Here is an 18,202-nt window from a genome sequence, read left to right on the forward strand (position 1 = left end):
GCATCATTTGTTTAAATTAACTAGTTTTATTCTTGCTGTGCCAACTTAAAGTAATTGCTTGGAAAGGTTTTTCTTCATTTAATTAAGTTCATTGAACAAGCTATTTTTTACTTTTGCACTTTTTCTTTTTTCCTCTCACCTTCTTTATTATGCAGTCTATTTTTACTCTTGCTGTGTGTCTGGTTAGGGGACAGCCAGGAGACTCTTAACAAGTTTAGATGGGACATCAGGTCCTACTGCTGCTGCATGGTTGAACAGGTGCTGGGTCTCCCATGGGAAGGGAAAAAAAAATCGGAAAGATAAGAAAAAGTGGGAAATAAGAGGTGTGAGAGATTGATTTAAACAAATAGCACAATTCACAGCAAAATAATGCGTTTAAAATATGTGCAGGTATTTCAGGGAATACATTAAAATTTTACAACATTCAAACTTCTATTCTCTGCATAAGCATTTTAGTTCTGCTCCTCACAATCTGACGGGTACTAAAGACTGGTTGAGTTTGCCTGTCATCTGCTGGTGGCTGGGTCTCACTACAGAAACAGAGCAAGATATGAGCTTTCCAAAAGAATATTTGAATTTATGAATATGAATTTAATTAGGATTATAACAACCACCTCAAAATATTTTTAATTAATAAATGTTGCAGTCTGATAATAAAAACAATTAGTTTATTGCACTGAGAACTATAACCTTACCTTGAAATGTATTTCAGATTTTTTTCTTAAAAGGATATAATTCATGATATTGCAAATGTCTGTGAATATGTAAAACTGTTGAAAACTACACTAAATCCACATGTTCTATCGATGTTGTTATACAGTTACTTGGATATTAATATAATAATAGAGAAGATCTGATTGCTGGCCACATGATTTCACACAGGAGGAATGCTACCCTCATATCAGACTGGAGAATGGTAGTATAGAACCCCTTTCACTTCCCTCTACAAACCATTGATCCAGCCATTACACACAGGTTTTTAGCTCCAAATCCCACCACACACAGAATCCACAGAATATTGTTTTGGTTATTTACTGATGAGATGCATGTATTTACATGTACATGTACATGTACAGTTAATGTATTTAAGCATGCACAGATATGAAAAAGTAAATTGTTAATAGTTTCAGCTAGAAACTCTTGTAAAACAAACAAAGCTGATCAACAGTAATAAGTGAAAGCCAGATACATAAATGCGGGAAAGGGGAATAAAAATGTAGAATGTAGTAGTACAATTATTTCAATAAACCCTGTAGCCTAATCATAAAAATTATTGACGATATTTATGTTATAAGCAATATTAACATAATTATTAATGCAATTCATACTAGCTATAGACATTATAGTCATAAACACACACCTCTTAAAAAGTATACTTTGTAGATATTGGCAGAAAGGTTATTTGACAGAATAAAACCTACGGCTTGTTTTAATGGCGTCTTCAGAATAACACATGATAGCCTACTAGAAGTTGAGTTGTTGATCACAAAAAAAAAAAAAAAAAACTACCTTATCTTAGAAAACGACATGTATCTGACAAGTGTTTCAACTGTCCCGGTGCTCCCCACTTTTACTTAAGTAAAAATCTGTCTTTAAAACTTTTACTTGACGTACCACTTGAATATTTGACCAGTAGGCCTATCTGTAGGCCTATACTTTCACTCAAGTAAGGAAGGTGTAGGCTACTTTGCCCACCTCTGGTTTTATGTCATTCACAAAAGAGTTTACTGATCTCTCTTCCTCTTTCCCCCTCTCCTCGCTATGCTCTCCTGCAGGGTTGTGAAAGAGAGACTATCTATCTCCAACAAACAAACATTGACTGGTGCTTCAAAGACGTCAAGCTGTCATTCGGGGGTTCAGCCGCATTGAATCCTTAACATCACAACTGCATCTGGAACTGACAGATTCATAAAAGGTCTGCGTTTCTCATATGTTCAAATGGATGTAGTTTTCTTTTACATGGTTTGATTTCCTCTCTTATAAGAAAGACTGTATGTAGGCAGCTTGGCTCCACATTTTACAGGCTCAGGTAACGACAGATCCGCCCTAGGTTTCCGTTCATTAGAGGGCCAGCGGGAACGTGGCAGGCTGCAGTAATGTCCCACATTTCTGTTCACCCTGCAAGCTGTCCTCTTGGTGTGTGCGTCCCGGTAAACCCTACAAAATGCCCCCACAAAGATGGCAATATCTGAAATCCTTGTGGGGACAATGCATGTTGGTCCCCACTCCCCATGAGGATTACAGCATTTGATTGACATTGCAGGTTTCACAAAACAGTGGCAGTCATTTTGTCAAGTAATGCGTGTAGGCCTACACATTTTTTTTCTTTCAAATATTTTTGTGTGTGTGAAAGAAATGGCTTTTATTCAGTAATAAGGAGGCATTAATTCGATCAATTTATTGCACGCTTTTTGCTCTAGTGCATAATAATATCCCCCCCCCCAAACTGGATCTACACGGTTAACATAAATGACATTGATTCAAATGGCAAATTTCACCAAAAAGCAGCTATTTGCAGGTTTGAATATTTCAAATATATTTCAGACTTCAAAGCCTATAGGTGTGATCTCGTCCTCGTGAACTGTGCATGTCCTGTCGCTGCTATGAACAAGATTTCTTCTAAAAATTCATTTTGGCCTCATTGGTCTAATCGTGTATTTACAGTGGGTGCCCTCTCTCCACCTACAGGCGAACACAGAGGAATACTCAATCATCGAAGTACCGTTTCACACCACGCATACTGAAATAAATCAAAACACGTCAAGATGCATTAAAGCAAAGGTTTATACACACCATGACCAGATCTTACAAACCGATAACAGCACGCATCAAGGTCTCAATGTAACTGAAAAGTCTTTTGATTATTCAGTGCAGGAGGTGGAAGATGCTTTACGTGACTTACACACATACATTAATTTAATTAATGTGATCCCAATTTAATTCTGTAACAGGTTACAGGGTTTGTGCACCAAATAAAACAAACATTAAATAAAATGTTAAAAAGAGCAAGACTAACTCCCCATAAGGCTAAAAGGTTAATCTTCCTTAAACCAGAACCTCTCTGGAATTCATATTAATAGGAATACATCTATATCCATTCAATGGTCACCAAAACCGTTTGGTTTTCAACAATCGTAAATTTCATCTATGTGTTTTGCAATAGAAATGCATTCAGGTTTCAAACATCGTAAGGGTTAGTAAATATATATATTTTTTAGTGGACCATCCCTTTAACTTAGTTTAACTAGCCAACCAATTGCTAATCTGTCAAATAACTAACTCTACACATACAAATACACTCAAAGGGACAGTCCCAGTGAAGGAACATGACTAAGTGCTTAGGTCAAGTGAGAAAAAAAAAAAGGTTGTTTGTGGCCTGTAATACAGCTGTGCATTGATTAATCACATCCAAAATTAGTGTTTACACGCGTGTACTGTATCATTTTATATATATATAAATACACACATGCATGTATACATTTAAAATGTGTTATTTATATGTTATATATAAATATATACAGTATATACACATGCAAATATTTCTTAAATGTATACATGCATGTGTATTTATTTATATATATACAAAATAATTATACACAGTACACACACTTTATGTAAAATGTTTTTTATTTTGGATGCGATTAATCGCTGCACAGCCATAATCAAACCAACAACTTTTCCAGCCCATGGGGTGCATTTCCCAAAAGCATCAGTCAATTTTGTTCGCAAGTTCCATTGAACTATTGGTAATGACAGAAATTGTGACCATCGTTGACTTTGGGAAATGCACCCCTGATCTTAAAATCTTATGGATCCCTTCAAGCTTTCAGAATCTTTGTATAAAACTCTTTTGTTGACAATGTTGGCTTATGTTAAATTCTGAGTTTTAAAGTAGTAACAAAAATAGTATTTATAGGCTTCTGTAAAAAATTTTTACAGAACCTTTAACCAACAAGCTATACCTCGCTTCGATTCCCAAATCTTTTTAGATTCCGTTTAATAAAATAAAGCTTAATGAAGAAATTTGAAGAGAAAATATAAACTGCATGAAAATGGCACTCATGTTTTATATAAATAAACTTATTTTCAGCAAGGCAGGTTGAAGGCTTGACGAGTTGACAGGGATTCATTTCTGTGAAGAACTGACCTGCCCTATTACAAATTCAGTTCTCTTTAGAAAAGAGTAAACAAACCACCCAGAGAAAACTTAAATTTAGCTAATTTAACAGAGGAAGGTAGCATCATACATTTTGAACCAGCTTCTTGAGGCAGATGTGTGTGCTATAGAGAATGTAATTTTTAGCCAAGGTCTGAAGAATGATGCGATTACTCGTCTTTATCAGGCTTGTAGATGGACAGGGTTCTGGCTGAGGGGTCGGTGGCCTTGATCCAGCGGGGCATCCAGTAATGTGGCGTCCAGTCGCTGCGGCCGGGGTACTTCTTCTCAAACACCTGCCTTATGTAGAAGCCTTCTTTGGTTTTGGGGGGGTTGAAAGGGAACAGCTTATCAGCCTTCTCCAACTGAGAGTCGTTCACCTGAAGGAGAGAAGATAGATTAAAGGATACACACCGTGTACTGTGCACATCCATGACATCATAGTCTGTGTGTACATGTGTAGTACCTCAGACTCGATGTGCTCCTGCAGGCTTGCGTACCAGGATTTCTTCAAGGATGTCATACCATCACTGAAGGCCTCTTTCCTTCTCCAGAGAATCTCATCTGGGATCAGATTCATCCCTTTAAACGATTCCCTCAGGAGATGCTTCTCCACACCATTCTGCTCCAATCAAACAAGTTATTCAGTCGGATTACAAAAAACACTTCAATTAAAGCAATACCAATAAATTAAGCATCACTATTATTATTATTGCTCATATTTGGGCTTTTGGTTTTTGCATTACACTTCAGAGCAGGCACCGTAACCGATGTGGGAACAGACACATTTTAGACTGACATGAGGAAGGATAAATCACTGAATTGTGCGGTGTCAGGACTCACCTTCGGCGCTCTCATCTCTGCAGGGAGAGAGAGGTAGTATGCGGTGAATCTGTGGTCCAGGAAAGGCACTCTCAGCTCCAGTCTAGTGGAAAAGGTTTGACGTCACAAACAGTGGAAATCACCAAGTTACTGTGGGAAGGGAAGAGAGGGAAGGGGTATCTTGTCTTACCCGTGTGCAGCTGTGGTTCGGTCCGCTCTCAGCACATCAAACAGATAAAGCTCTTTCAGCAGACGCACACTTTCCTCAGCGCCCGCTTTAGGGGACGGCGCCTAATTCAAATCAGGTCACAAATTCAGCTGAATCCAAGTCTTAAGATACAGCGAACAATGCATGACAAGACACTTATGTCTCAAAGTGACCATAGTGAAGTCCCTCTTAAAATGTCTGAATGTCATTGAATTACATTATAAAACTACACAAATGTTGCTACACAGTTTTTTAGGAGCATTTTTAAGTGTAGCTTTTTTTTAATACATTTGGAGTTGACAGTAAATGTAAACTGAGCATATCATGACATGTACCTTATGAAAGTAGATGTATCCTTGTGTCAGCTCATCAGAACCTTCGCCTGAGAAAATCACAACGCTGTCTGTCTTCTCACGGATGTACTTTGATATCAGGAACATACCTGCATAGAAAAAAAACAAAACAAAAAAACACTGAATACAAATCTTTTTCTGAAAAGCACTGTTGCCACCTAGTGGCTTTAAGCTGAGCTAGGAAATTCATATTGCTGAAGTAAATGATGCTATATATATATATATATATATATATATATACATATACATATACATTATTACACATTTTATTTGTGTGCACTTGCAATAACAATAAAATATCAAACTTTTGTAAGATAATGAAAACAAACAGGACACTCTTTCTGCCATCTCGGTCTCAGCATGTCAAAATAAACCGAAACTTGGTGTATACTTGCCTCACAGACATGAGAAATGCATATATAGAAAGGTTGAAATGTCTACTTTTAAATTAATAAATTCAAACATTCTCAATTATGTAATCCATATGAAAAATGCATACAGACAACCACTACTGAGGAGATGAGTCAGCATCGTTGAATTAAATCTCTGCATCCGAAAACACAATTTTATCAATAAATTATTAAAATATTCAGAGTCTCCTTGCTATTTTTTATAACACATTCTTAATCGGTATGCTACGGCAAGCACGGGTGTGTGTGTGCACGATTGCCGATTACAGTATTATATATAGGCAATTAAAGGATCATTATCGATTTATACCACATAAATTGTTACGGTTGAATTAATTTAAAGATGCACTATGTAACATCTGGCACTCTAGCAGATAATAAACAAAACTGCATCTGGTGGAAGAACATTGTGGTCAGAGCGACTTCTCTCCAGTCAGGCAGGTACTGGGCTACAATAGTCCAAATATTAACATTTATTATTCAGGATAAGACAAACACGGTTTGGAAAATGGATTCATGATGTACTCGCTCAATATATAAATTTTTGAACACAAATGTTACACAGTGCAGCTTTAAACATGCGATCAGTCAACTAATTGCTTAAATGAACTAATAGTCAACTAGGAAAGAAAAAATCATTACTCGTGAGAAGCCCTAATTCCTTCTACTCCTGTACTCACCAACAGAGGCACGCACAGTGGTGATGTCAAAACTCTCCAAGTGAAAGATGACTTCTTCGACCGCGCGGATGCCCTCCTCAGGCGTGAAGTTCACCTCATGGTGTTCGCTGCCAATGTAGGCTGCCACCTGCCACACAACACCAGTTAAAACCAACTCGATCTGCTACTAAATACTCAAAACCACATATGGCATTTAATTCAACTGGTTTTTAAAATGGAAGAACAAAACGATCCAAAAAATGACGATCCTCTTTTGCCTCTTTAATAATTAGATCATTGGTGCAACCGGTTCATATTGGTTACTGGAAGCATCTCAAAAACGTGTTTTAGACTTTCATGGCCCTTTAAACCATGGAGCTTTTACTTAAGTTTTTTACATTTACTTTTAAGTTTCTATGACAACATGCTTGATCCAGTGCAGACCACATTTCAGTTTTTATGGACACATTTCATACTCTAACTCTCCAAACATAAACCAGCACTGTATATGCATGTGCACATATTTCATTGTGTCTTCTTCAAATGAAATGTTTAAATAAGCACACTGATACAGCTGTACATCTGATGATGAACAATAGCACATTGAATTATTAAACAAAAGAAAATGAAATTGACCAAAAATTTAAAGAATGGACAAAAATGTTTTCAGTCCACTTAAAGTACAGGCATAAAGCCATTGCAAAGATTAAAAAGATAAAAGTAAAAGGTTAATGCTTTTACTCTTAAAGTGCACCAGATTAAAAAATGTACACAATTTTCTTCAGAAACAAAATTTGTCCCTGTAGTATCCAAAAATGGTATTAAACCTTCAATATTTCTAAGGTATTTTATCGAGGTTAGAAATTCCACAATCATAACGCTAGCATCTAATGCTTTTAAGTCATATATAAATGCAATATCCACAGAAAGTGCAACACATGTTCAGGCTATAGAAGCATAAAGTGCATATGATATGCTGAATATACAGTGTCAATACCTTGCGGGCAGCAAGAAGATCTGGGCTGTCATCTGCACCAATGGCAAATGTCTGAATGGGATACTGAAGCTCCTCTTCTTTGGCCAGTTTCACGAGTGTCGCGGCAACCAGACTGGAATCGAGACCACCTGGAAATTAAAACATCATGGATAGGGTGAATGTAATAAAAAAGTCAGAGTGACAAACCCACTTGAAGCAAATAACAGAATGAGCAGCACAGGCACCTGAGAGGAGGCAGCCGATTCTTCTGTGAGCCATCAAGCGTTTCTTTACAGCATTTTCAAACAGGATCCTAATGTTGCTCTTGACCGTCTCCAGTTCAAAGCCTGATGACAAGGGAGAAAAAAAAGTATTTCTTTTTAGTTTACATTGATTGCAAGCAGACGTACAGTGCTTTTCTATATTTTTTTAATAAATATGATCCAAAACATCAGATATTCACACAAGTCCTAAATGTAGACAAAGAGAACCCAATAAAACAAACGTGACAAAATAATATACTTGGTCATTTATCTATTCAGGAAAATCATCAAAAATTGCATATCTCTGAGCAGCAAAAGTATGTGAAGTTCTAGGATTAGAATTTAATTTTAAAAGTGAAATTAGGCTCCACCTGTTCAGTCAATGGGATGACATTGAGTGAGTGTCCGGTTTTATTAAAAGAACAGGGATCTAGCAATGTCTGAACTTCACAACACATGTTTGTGGAACTTAACTTCTAAGCAACTAAAGGTCTCTCTCATGTTGGCAGATGTCCACCATCAGGAGAGCACTGAATAACCATGGTGTGAATGGCAGAGTTGCAAGGAGTCACTGCACTCCAAAAATAACATTGCTGCTCGTCTGCAGTTTGCTAAAGATTATGTGGACACGTGTTTTGAGGACAGATGAGACAAAAATATAATTTTTGGTTTAAAGGAACACTCCACTTTTTTTGGATATAGACTCATTTTCCAACTCCCCCAGAGTTAAACATAGCTTAGCATAGATCATTGAATCTGATTGAATCTGATTAGACCGTTAGCATCTCTCTCAAAAAATAACAGAGTTTCAATATTTTTCCTATTTAAAACTTGACTCTTCTGTAGTTACATCGTGTAATAAGACCGACAGAAGATGAAAAGTTGCGATTTTCTAGGCCAATAGAAGTGGTACGTGTAATACTGTCTACTTGTAGGACTTTTGTGAACATCTGATAATGTTTTGGGTTAGGGTTATTAACCTTAGGGTCATATTAATGCAGAAATATAGAAAATTATAAAAGGTTCATAAACTTTCAAGCAGCAGTGTATACTACAATGATTGGAAAGTTCCAGAAATATTTTTCCCATTCATCTGTTCCATAGTAATTTAAATGTAAAGAAAAACAAAGCGACAACACTTGTGTGTGCCTACCCTGAAACACAGAGAATATAAATGTACAAGCAATCTGGACTATTTTTACATCACTATATGACATCTACCTGTGCCGAGGCCCTGAAGGTTGTTATAGGAGGCATGTTTAGGTTCTTCTGTGCAGCAGTGGAAGCGACCCATCCGGAGAGACTTCACTTTTCCAGTGAGCTTCAAGTCAAACTCCTCAAAGTGTCCTGGGGGGAAGGGGGTGATCTCTGCAGGGGTGGACATGGAGTGTGTGATCTCTGTCAAACCTGTTTGGATTAAATAACAGTGAAAATGTGATGCTGCTCAAATCATTCTGCAATAAATGTGTGCTCGAAGTATTGCACCAGGAGATATGAACGAAACTAAATGAAAATGTAATTACATAAATTAAAAAAAACTCCTGGTTTGCTGTGCTTCTTTGTAGAGCTGCACAATTTGTCCCAATATTGTATATCAGTATGACTAAGATTATTAATTAAATATTACAAATGTAATATTTTAAAATTAAAATAAAAAACTATTTAAGTTTTTTTTCAGTACCTCTGTGAAATTACAATGCTAATATTTATTTATTGCTGTCTAACAACATTGTTTACTAACTTAACTAACTTTTACAGAAAAGTTCATATGAGATTTTGTTTAGGCGATGTACCAAAAATAGCCACCGGGTGTTGAATTTTTGTTCTCCTATAACAATACATTTGTTAAAATTTCACTTCTATCACAAAACAGTCGCCAAATATGGAACCTTGAGGCCTTTTCAAAGATAGAGAATTGAGAAAGTATTCAGACGGCAGATATGAGCTGCAGGCATGCAAAAGAACAGTGCCGTGCTTCACTCGGAATCATGCATTCATTTCTTATTTTAAATGACAGTTTTGCGATTTGATAGTCACACTTATTTGTATCGGGATCACGGTTTTAGTTAAATTAATCATGCAGCCCTACCAGGAGAGGACAAATATGACTTGGTTTTATTCATTATACCTTTGGCCTCAGAACTGACTGCTAGAAAGCCATCGTCGGTGAGCAGTTTGAACAGTGGTCTCACACCGTACGTGTCCCTGCCCAAGAAAACCTTTCTGTTAGCAGTGTCCAACAGGATGAATGCGAACACGCCATCGAGCAGAGTTGCCATCTTCTCGATTCCAAAGCGATCATACAGATGCAGAAGGATCTCTCCATCAACTTTGGTCTGATGCTCAAACTCAAACTGCTCCTTCAGCTATAAGGAAAAAGACAGATTCAGATGTTACGTTAAACCATCTAAGATCATATCAACTACAATCACATGACATGACTCAATCACACAAAGGCCTTAAAGAGGTCATGACATGAGAAATCAAATTTTCCTTGATCTTTTGGCATATAAAAGGCCTTTGTATCATTAATACATCTGGCAAGTTCCATAACTTAAAAAAATCCAAGGTGGCATGTGATGTTTTTATTTATATTTATATATATTTTTTTTTTTTTTTTTAATGGACAAACATGAAATTATCACTGTGCTAAAATTGTATTTTTGTGTGAACAACGTTCAGCTACTTACCGTGATGTGGTTGTAGATCTCACCGTTGTAACACAACCAGAGGTAGGGGAACTTCTTGACACGCAGAGGCTGCATGCCATACAGCTGGTCCACAATAGCAAGGCGGTGAAACCCAAAGCAGCAGTTGGTGAATCCATTGACATTCTCGAAGCGGAAAGCATCTGGACCACGGTGGGCGATCTTCATGGCATTGGTGCACTGAGCCGCCAGGCACTCATCACTACCAAACAAGGCCCATATACCACACATTCTGATGGGAAAAAATAATGAATACAAATGTCATTAAAATTAGAAGGGAGCAAAAGTAATCATGTCCAAATGTTTTAACAGACCTACTGGAATCTGACTTCAAGTGAATGCCAGTTTGAAATTTTTTCCAGTCTTCAAATGGCACCAATGCCACATGAGCTGCATGCCATCAAAGTACAGAGAGCATGATTAGATAGCAGCCAGTTGGCTCACTTTGAGCAGATTCTCTTTTCTCTCTTTCTTTTTTTTCTTTTCTTTTTAATTAACAGAACAAACAACAGTATACAGAAGTTTACAGAAAAAAAAATCTTTTTTTTAAAAAAAGTCTTTCTTGATTTTTTTTGTTGAAAATATCTTCCAAACAAGTGCTGCTGACGTTTTGATCTCCTGGAGAAAGTGAATGAAATTTGGCATACTGAATGCAGAAATACAGAAATGCAGAAAAGTGTGTGTGTGTGGTTTTACCTACAGCTATCAAACTCCCAATGTTGATGAACATGAAGAGAAGCGTTAGCATAATGTGTCAAAATAGAATATTCTTCTCAGGTGTTTTTGGGGTACTTAACTTGCTTAGAATTTAATTAAACTCGACACAGATCGGCATTAATGATAGTTAGACACTGGCAAAAGCTCAGAAATGGGCTCTATAGCGCCACCTTTTGACAGGTGGGGGATTCGTTTTTCCCACAGCCACCATACTCAAGTCCGTACATTTATTGTTCTCATCAAGCCGGAACTCTTTCTAATTTACAGTCATTAGCTATGCCCAACTTAATATTAACTAAGATTGTTAAGATCAATTAAGATTTAAGAATTAAGATTGCATTGACCAAACTCCTCAAAACTTTTTACATATGGAGAACAAGTCATTGCGAGGAAACATGCTTAGTTTCATGAATTTGAAGCGAATTGATTCGAATTCCTTTAAGCCTAATCCTCTTTGTGCCAAGTCTCTAGCAGTTAGAATGCCAAATCACTACATATAATAAATTAATAAACACTGTTCTGGTAATATAGTTTTATAAAAATATTTCACAAATGCTAATATCTTTAATATAAAGATAAAAAAAAGATTATAGATAATAAAAGGGCCATGAAACCCTAAACTAAATTTTCTTTTAAAAAGATTTTAACAGAGCTGTGTGTTGAACATCATTGAAGACAAAGTTAGCATCTGTTAGATATAATTGTAGGGGAAAACTGGTTAATTGAGTTTACTATTTTCGTCTTCCGAGTTTAAAATCTACATCGTGTCCTGCACTGTAATACTTTGATGATGCGTCGGTGCCATAATTATTCATGTTTTTTTTCTTCCAATCCTATGAGAAGACAGACGCTGTCTCTTAATTATTGATGACACCACATGTGTGCGTTCCAATGACAGACGTTTTAAAACTGTGAGAAAATATAGAAAATATGTGAGAAACTGTGAGAAAATAGAGCTGTGATATGACAAGTGCTGAGCTCGCCCGTCTCTGGCTCAACGCCAGCCAAAGCACAAAAGCTCATTTGAATTTAGATCACCTGATGCTGCAATTTTCTAATTACATCGGTGTGATTGTATGGGCCAAAGGGTTAATCTAATATATAAAGCAGCTATAAAAATCTTGCATTTCCACACATTTGACCCCTGATTTTTAGTGTGAGTCAGCATTAGCCACTGACAGTTGCTCTTCCTCTCCTGCCTTGCCCCGCCACACCCACTTCCCCGTTCCCTCCCTTCTTCTCACAGACAAACACGCCCATTTAAGTTGCATTTTTCAAAAAGATTGTGAGGTAGACTTGAGCTGAAAGAGGGGCGATTCATGACCCTTAAAGGTTTTGGTAACAATTTACAATAAGTTATCATTTGTTAATATTAGTTACAGCCATTCATCAGCAAACTAAAATGCAGGCAACCAAACATATAAGTTACACCGCTCAATTTAAATGGTCATCTGTACAATCCGTGCCTAGGCAAACACATTTGTGCATGCGAAGGATATTTTGTGTGGATATTGGAATAGTATAAAACCTCGTTTACATAATGAACAATAGTTTCACATACATAGTGAATAACATGGATTCTTGCCAAATGAAAGTAGTATGCGAGTACAATTGCGAGTTTCTCTAAATAAATTCATTTTGGCTTGCTTGTACGTGGTTTATAATGAATGCCACAATAGCCGAACTTGTGTTTTAGTTAATAGTTTAATATACAATTCTGACAACTGGATAAACATTAAAAACATATCACCATGTTAATTTTATGTCCCGTACACATTTTGTAGCATCAATGATCTTAGAGGTTGATTTGACACCAGGCTTGTTTAGCTTTTAAGTTTCTTAACATAACTATAAATATTAAAATATGTTTACTAATTAATTGTATTATATCATCCATATATAAAACTACACAAACAATTTAATTGAATCTTAAATGCATTTCAACACAGTATTTTAGTATACAGTAAGAAAAGCTGCATTATGTTCAGCTTCATAATAACGCAGATATATGCACATGTACAACTGTCTCATGAGAGGTCTGTATGAAAGGCGTTTAATCTTAGAACTGGTGAGAATGGGACACTTGGCATTGCTCAAGGTTTGGGGCGAGAGCGTGTGTGGAAACAGCTGAATGTTTGACAGAGTGACGAAAGGCTATAAGGAAAGCGTGTGCGGAAAGCCCTTTATATGGAGATGGCTTGGGATAACCTATTGGACGTGGCGCTCTTTTAGAATCCTTCCAATTCACTAAGATAAGAACGAGGTCAAGAAATTAATGTGCATACACACGTTGTGAATTGGGTGGAGATTTTTCGTGAGAAATTCTCCCGTGTGCGTACAAATATGAAACAATCCACAAAATTATTAGTGAATGAAACTTCCTTATAACATGCAATGGCCCTGACCTGGGTCATTTATTCACAGAGCTATTTACGTAGTCAACAAGGAAACATAACACTGTAAAAATAAATATAAATAAAATCTTGTTCTAGACGTTTAAACTGCTGGGGTCCAATTGACCCCAGTGGGGGGGAAAAAAGTTGGGTAAATCTGAGGGTGATTGGAGGATTAATGTTTGTAAATATTTTGTTTTATTTACTAGTATTTAATATTCATATAAAGGAATGTAACCTCGGCCGGGTTACATTTCTCTCGTGTCGTAAACTACAGGACGAGGCTTCTAAAATTTGAGCCATGATTTTTAAAGACACTTGTTTTCAGCTGCCACATTTATCAACGTACAATCAGTCATATGTGATTGACGAAACATTTGTGTGCTGCCAATCCCATCATGTGAACCCTGTCGCAAGATGATTTCTGTGCTTGGATCGGTGTTTGTTTCTGCGTTAGATTGGTAAATGAGGCCCAGTGTAATTTGCCTCTGAAGTGAACACCACTTGTACATGATTGACAGCGCAGTACCTGGAGACCTGACACACCAGTAATGCAAGTCTGTCATTTTGCAAATATTATAAAAACACAGCTTTGACAATGAATTTCAGTTTAGTGGTAGTTTAAAATGTAATGTTTAGGAGCAACACTGCAGACACAAAAATAAATTAACCCCTCTATGGCGTTTCGTCATTTATAAACGATGCAGAGAAAATACAATAATAATATTCAACCGAAACTAATTTTAGCATTATCATATGATATCCTTCAGTCAATAAAATTAAAATCTGTTTCATGTGCTTGACATTTGGCAACAAGGACGTGAGGGAGACATGAGCACATGTTAGGTCACATGCTATCAAGGCTCCTTTGTAAGTTCATTTTTGACTAGGAAATTCAATTAAAGAAAATTGAACATCCAGATGTGTTTTCTAAAGTTTCTGGTCAATTAAAATGCACATTTTGCTAATTCAATAACTTAAATACCAAAAAAAAAACTGTTATGCAGTCCTTTTAGGGGATTTTTTTTTTTTACATAGCTGCAGTATTGTTCATTACTGGCAGGCAGTATAATAGGTTTGTGAGAGTCAGGCATTTTGGCACATTATTCTATGCCAATTTGGAACATGTGATCCATTCCATACACAATACTACAACCAGAGGTCAGGAAAGACGCCACTGCCTATTGGCCTCACTTCACTGACAAGCAGGGATGCTTCAAAAACGATGACTAAACAGGTCAAGCTTATGTTGTGGAAAGTGTGGGCTACACTGAAAAAGAAGAGACTTGTTGATTTTCACTTGTGCCACAATCATTGATTTGGACTTTCAAGAAAGAAAATGTTATAGATTGTTGTAATGTTTTTTGAAGCACGAAGACATGGTTTCAATATTTTCCAGCCAGCGAAGTTGCATCTGAAATTTTTACATGCGAGGTCGGAATGAAATATGGTAGCACAAGATGATATGGAATGTTCCATAAATCTTTTTAATGTTTTTTTAAACACTAAGACCTTTTCAAATGACGAAACGGAGCCCTGGTGCCCTTTACAAAAGGACAAGCTTTACATTAATAAAATATTTATAAAAAAAAAAAAAAGGTTTTCTTCCCTTGTTTATGCTCTGTAATGTCATTAAAAATGTCTAAATTCAAAAAAAACTTTATTTCCTGGGTCTTAGGAGGTTAATGGTATAGGCTTAGTAGCACGAGCATCACAGCCTCAGTTTACAGCTCCTCCCTGATCGGTGACATCCTCAATGTCGAACACACCTGATGACGAGTCATTATAGGGGGAGGGCTAGATAACTTTTTTTTTATTAAAGATTACGATGGCACGTGAATTTAAGAAAAAATAATTAAGTACACCAATAAATTATTTATATTAAATACTACAATATTCCATTAATTTTTTTTTTTACAATTGTCCATTTTGATTTCATTGTGACTTTAATATGTCATCTAAAACGTGTCCTCGTGGCTGGCTTAAACAGGAAACCTATGTAGTAATGCAAATCAGCATACTATTATTAATTGGAAGAAATCGTACATAATTGTTTGACAGATTTGTGGTTAATTTATGTTTAAGCTGTTCGTTTATCCCATATTCTCTACATCTCTAGTAACGTTAGCCTATACGAAAGGAAAGCTGAAAAACTGCTGTGGTTTAGGCTAACATTTGAAGCAATCTGCATTCCTACTCCCATATAATCACTTACAATCACTTCTTGGCATTTTAAAAACACATAGTGAGATAAATTCTTAACAAATCAATCAGATACAACGTGAACTACCTTTAAACGATGCTTGATTCGGTGTATCTCGGATGAGGTATGAGAAATACCCGCTCTTCAGTGAGGATCGGCCCGGCTGATGAAACACACGTGCTGCATTTCTGCATTAGATATTTGTCCTTGTTCCTCCCTAAAATGAGAATCGCTTGCTTGGATTGGTCGAATGTGACGGTCTTGGCCATGTGACTGCAGGGCCGTCGCTAATAGGGTGCCCCACTAAATCCAGTAGCTATGCTACATGCTATAGCATAGCTATATATTCCCCTAATCTTATGAATCATATATATTATAAACATCTTCTTTTACTCCCCTCCATAAAATGGTTAGTCCGATGCAGAGGAACACAGAAGGCTTGAGGTGTGTTCGGCTGGATGAACATGTAACCGAGTTAACACATGAGTTGAGCTGAAACCGGTGACGTGAAGTTAGACACTTTCTGCTTCCCGTAGTGACGCTCGCGCTGTGTTTGGATTCTTTCTTCGGCTGCCTCCGAAAACGTAACGTGCAGCTGACTTGTTGCCTCGCTAAAGGCAGCGTTTGTAAACGAAGGTACCTCAACGAAACTGATTTCGGACAGGCTTCTAATGCAGCGTAACGGTTTAACAATCCATTCTACAGCAAAATAGAGCGAGCTTTGGTGAAAACTAGGTGAACTTGTAATGGCTTCTCGCTAGAAATTACATCATAAGTGGAAAACGTTGATCAAAAATGTACAAACAGACGACCAGCCGCAACTTTCCCAGATGCCATCTTTATTTTTGAATGGAAAGCACAGGATTGTGGGATATCAAAGGCAGCAAAGTATAGTACGTCTATGCTGCCTTTAAAAGTTGATCAGATAAAGGTATCTCAGGTGACAGAAAGTGAAACTAACATTGCATTCGGACGTGGCTTGATGTCTTCCGACCTAACGTTACACAGACATTCCAACAATGCGTCCTCCGAAGGCAGCATCATAGGGCAGCATGGTTTTCAGACGCAGCCTTCTTCTTCTTCTTGGTTTTTACGACTGCCAACTGCCAAGCCAACCAGCGTATTGTGTAGGCCTACATTACCGCCACCTTCCGCTCCGGAGTGTGGAACAGCGTTTTATATTATGTATCAGCCCTTTCTCAAAGAATGATTTACTATTTATTTCACTTGACTTGACCTTAATTTAATTCTTGAATTCCACTTTTCTTAATTTCTCCTTTTATATTGTTCCTTTCTTGGTCATACTTGATACATGATTCACAAGAATCGCATGAAGTATTGTTTCTTCAATATGACATGTTCACATAACCCATTTGGATGTTTAAATAGCTATTTAAATTGGAATGCCCTAACATTATTCTATTATAAATAACATAATCTTTCCTTGATTTACCATACATCTTCTCTTTTATTAATTAAGATATAATGAGTTCTACCCTTTTTTTCCATTGTTCCACTTTACCTGCCATTGTTCTATCGCTTTATTCCAGATTAAAGCTTAAAAGATTAAGACTTGCTTAATGGAACTTGTATATTGTTTCTCTCTTTATTTTGCACATTTATCCACATCCTCATTTCTCTTTACTCCTATATGTGTGCTGGAAACCATATAACACTGACTATATATAATTTTGAACAATTCCTGAATGTATTTGTAATATACTAAAGAGAATATCTTGCCAGCTAGATTTAAAAGATCTCAAGCTCTTTAAAACTGAAACTGTTCGCTTTATTTCACTGATCCTCTGATTTTCACTGTCTGTAATTAAAAAAGCAGCCCCAGTGGTCTGACGCTCAGTATCTTTTGAGCCGTCTGTAAATATTTGTATTGTGGGGATATTGGGCTCTAACATGAAAATGCTTTATTTCTCATTCTGCTTTTTTGACTTCCAACAGATATTGTGGTGTTGTTACATAAACCCATGGCTCAAATCCCGGCCGCTCACAAAGACCCGCCCCCAGTTACTGTCGCTATGTCCGACAAGCTATACGCCGCTCTCACGCCACACCATGTTCTCACGCAGTGAAAAATACATCACGGAGCAGCGAGGACACTGACAACGCGCTGACAGACAGGACAGACCAGGTTACTTTTGATAATATTAAACAAAGTTTCACCTTTCAAATTTGGTCATTTTTTAAAAGAAATTTAAACAATAAATATTGTTTTGTGGCTCTTTAATGTGTCTGACAGATCGCTGTAGAGTTAAAGCTGCTCGTGAACCGATCATCTCTTCCTTCTAGTTTATTTATAGCATCAAATAAACATGAATG

The 18,202-nt window shown here is 36.9% G+C and overlaps 1 protein-coding gene across 3 annotated transcripts; it reads right to left on the reverse strand.

Annotated features, from left to right (window-relative positions):
• Positions 1 to 3,609: 3,609 nt before the first annotated feature.
• Positions 3,610 to 16,145, reverse strand: LOC306993042 (asparagine synthetase [glutamine-hydrolyzing]-like). 3 transcript variants are annotated; one of them, XM_079602489.1, is made up of 13 exons: positions 15,956 to 16,145; positions 10,874 to 10,945; positions 10,538 to 10,787; positions 9,976 to 10,213; positions 9,069 to 9,254; positions 7,830 to 7,931; positions 7,606 to 7,733; positions 6,630 to 6,756; positions 5,522 to 5,628; positions 5,169 to 5,269; positions 5,000 to 5,081; positions 4,623 to 4,778; positions 3,610 to 4,536 (listed from the first exon to the last, which is right to left on the reverse strand). In XM_079602489.1, exons 3-13 carry the CDS (start codon positions 10,784 to 10,786, stop codon positions 4,327 to 4,329), a joined length of 1,686 nt encoding a protein of 561 aa, XP_079458615.1. In that variant the 5' UTR covers position 10,787; positions 10,874 to 10,945; positions 15,956 to 16,145; the 3' UTR covers positions 3,610 to 4,326. The 3 variants fall into 3 exon arrangements, with proteins under 3 accessions (XP_079458615.1, XP_079458616.1, XP_079458614.1); XM_079602490.1 differs by having other exon boundaries at positions 10,870 to 10,945; positions 15,956 to 16,077; XM_079602488.1 differs by lacking the exon at positions 10,874 to 10,945 and having other exon boundaries at positions 15,956 to 16,082.
• Positions 16,146 to 18,202: the final 2,057 nt, after the last annotated feature.

This window comes from Phoxinus phoxinus, assembly GCF_949152265.1.
Source record: "Phoxinus phoxinus genome assembly, chromosome: 24".
NCBI lineage: Eukaryota > Metazoa > Chordata > Actinopteri > Cypriniformes > Leuciscidae > Phoxinus > Phoxinus phoxinus.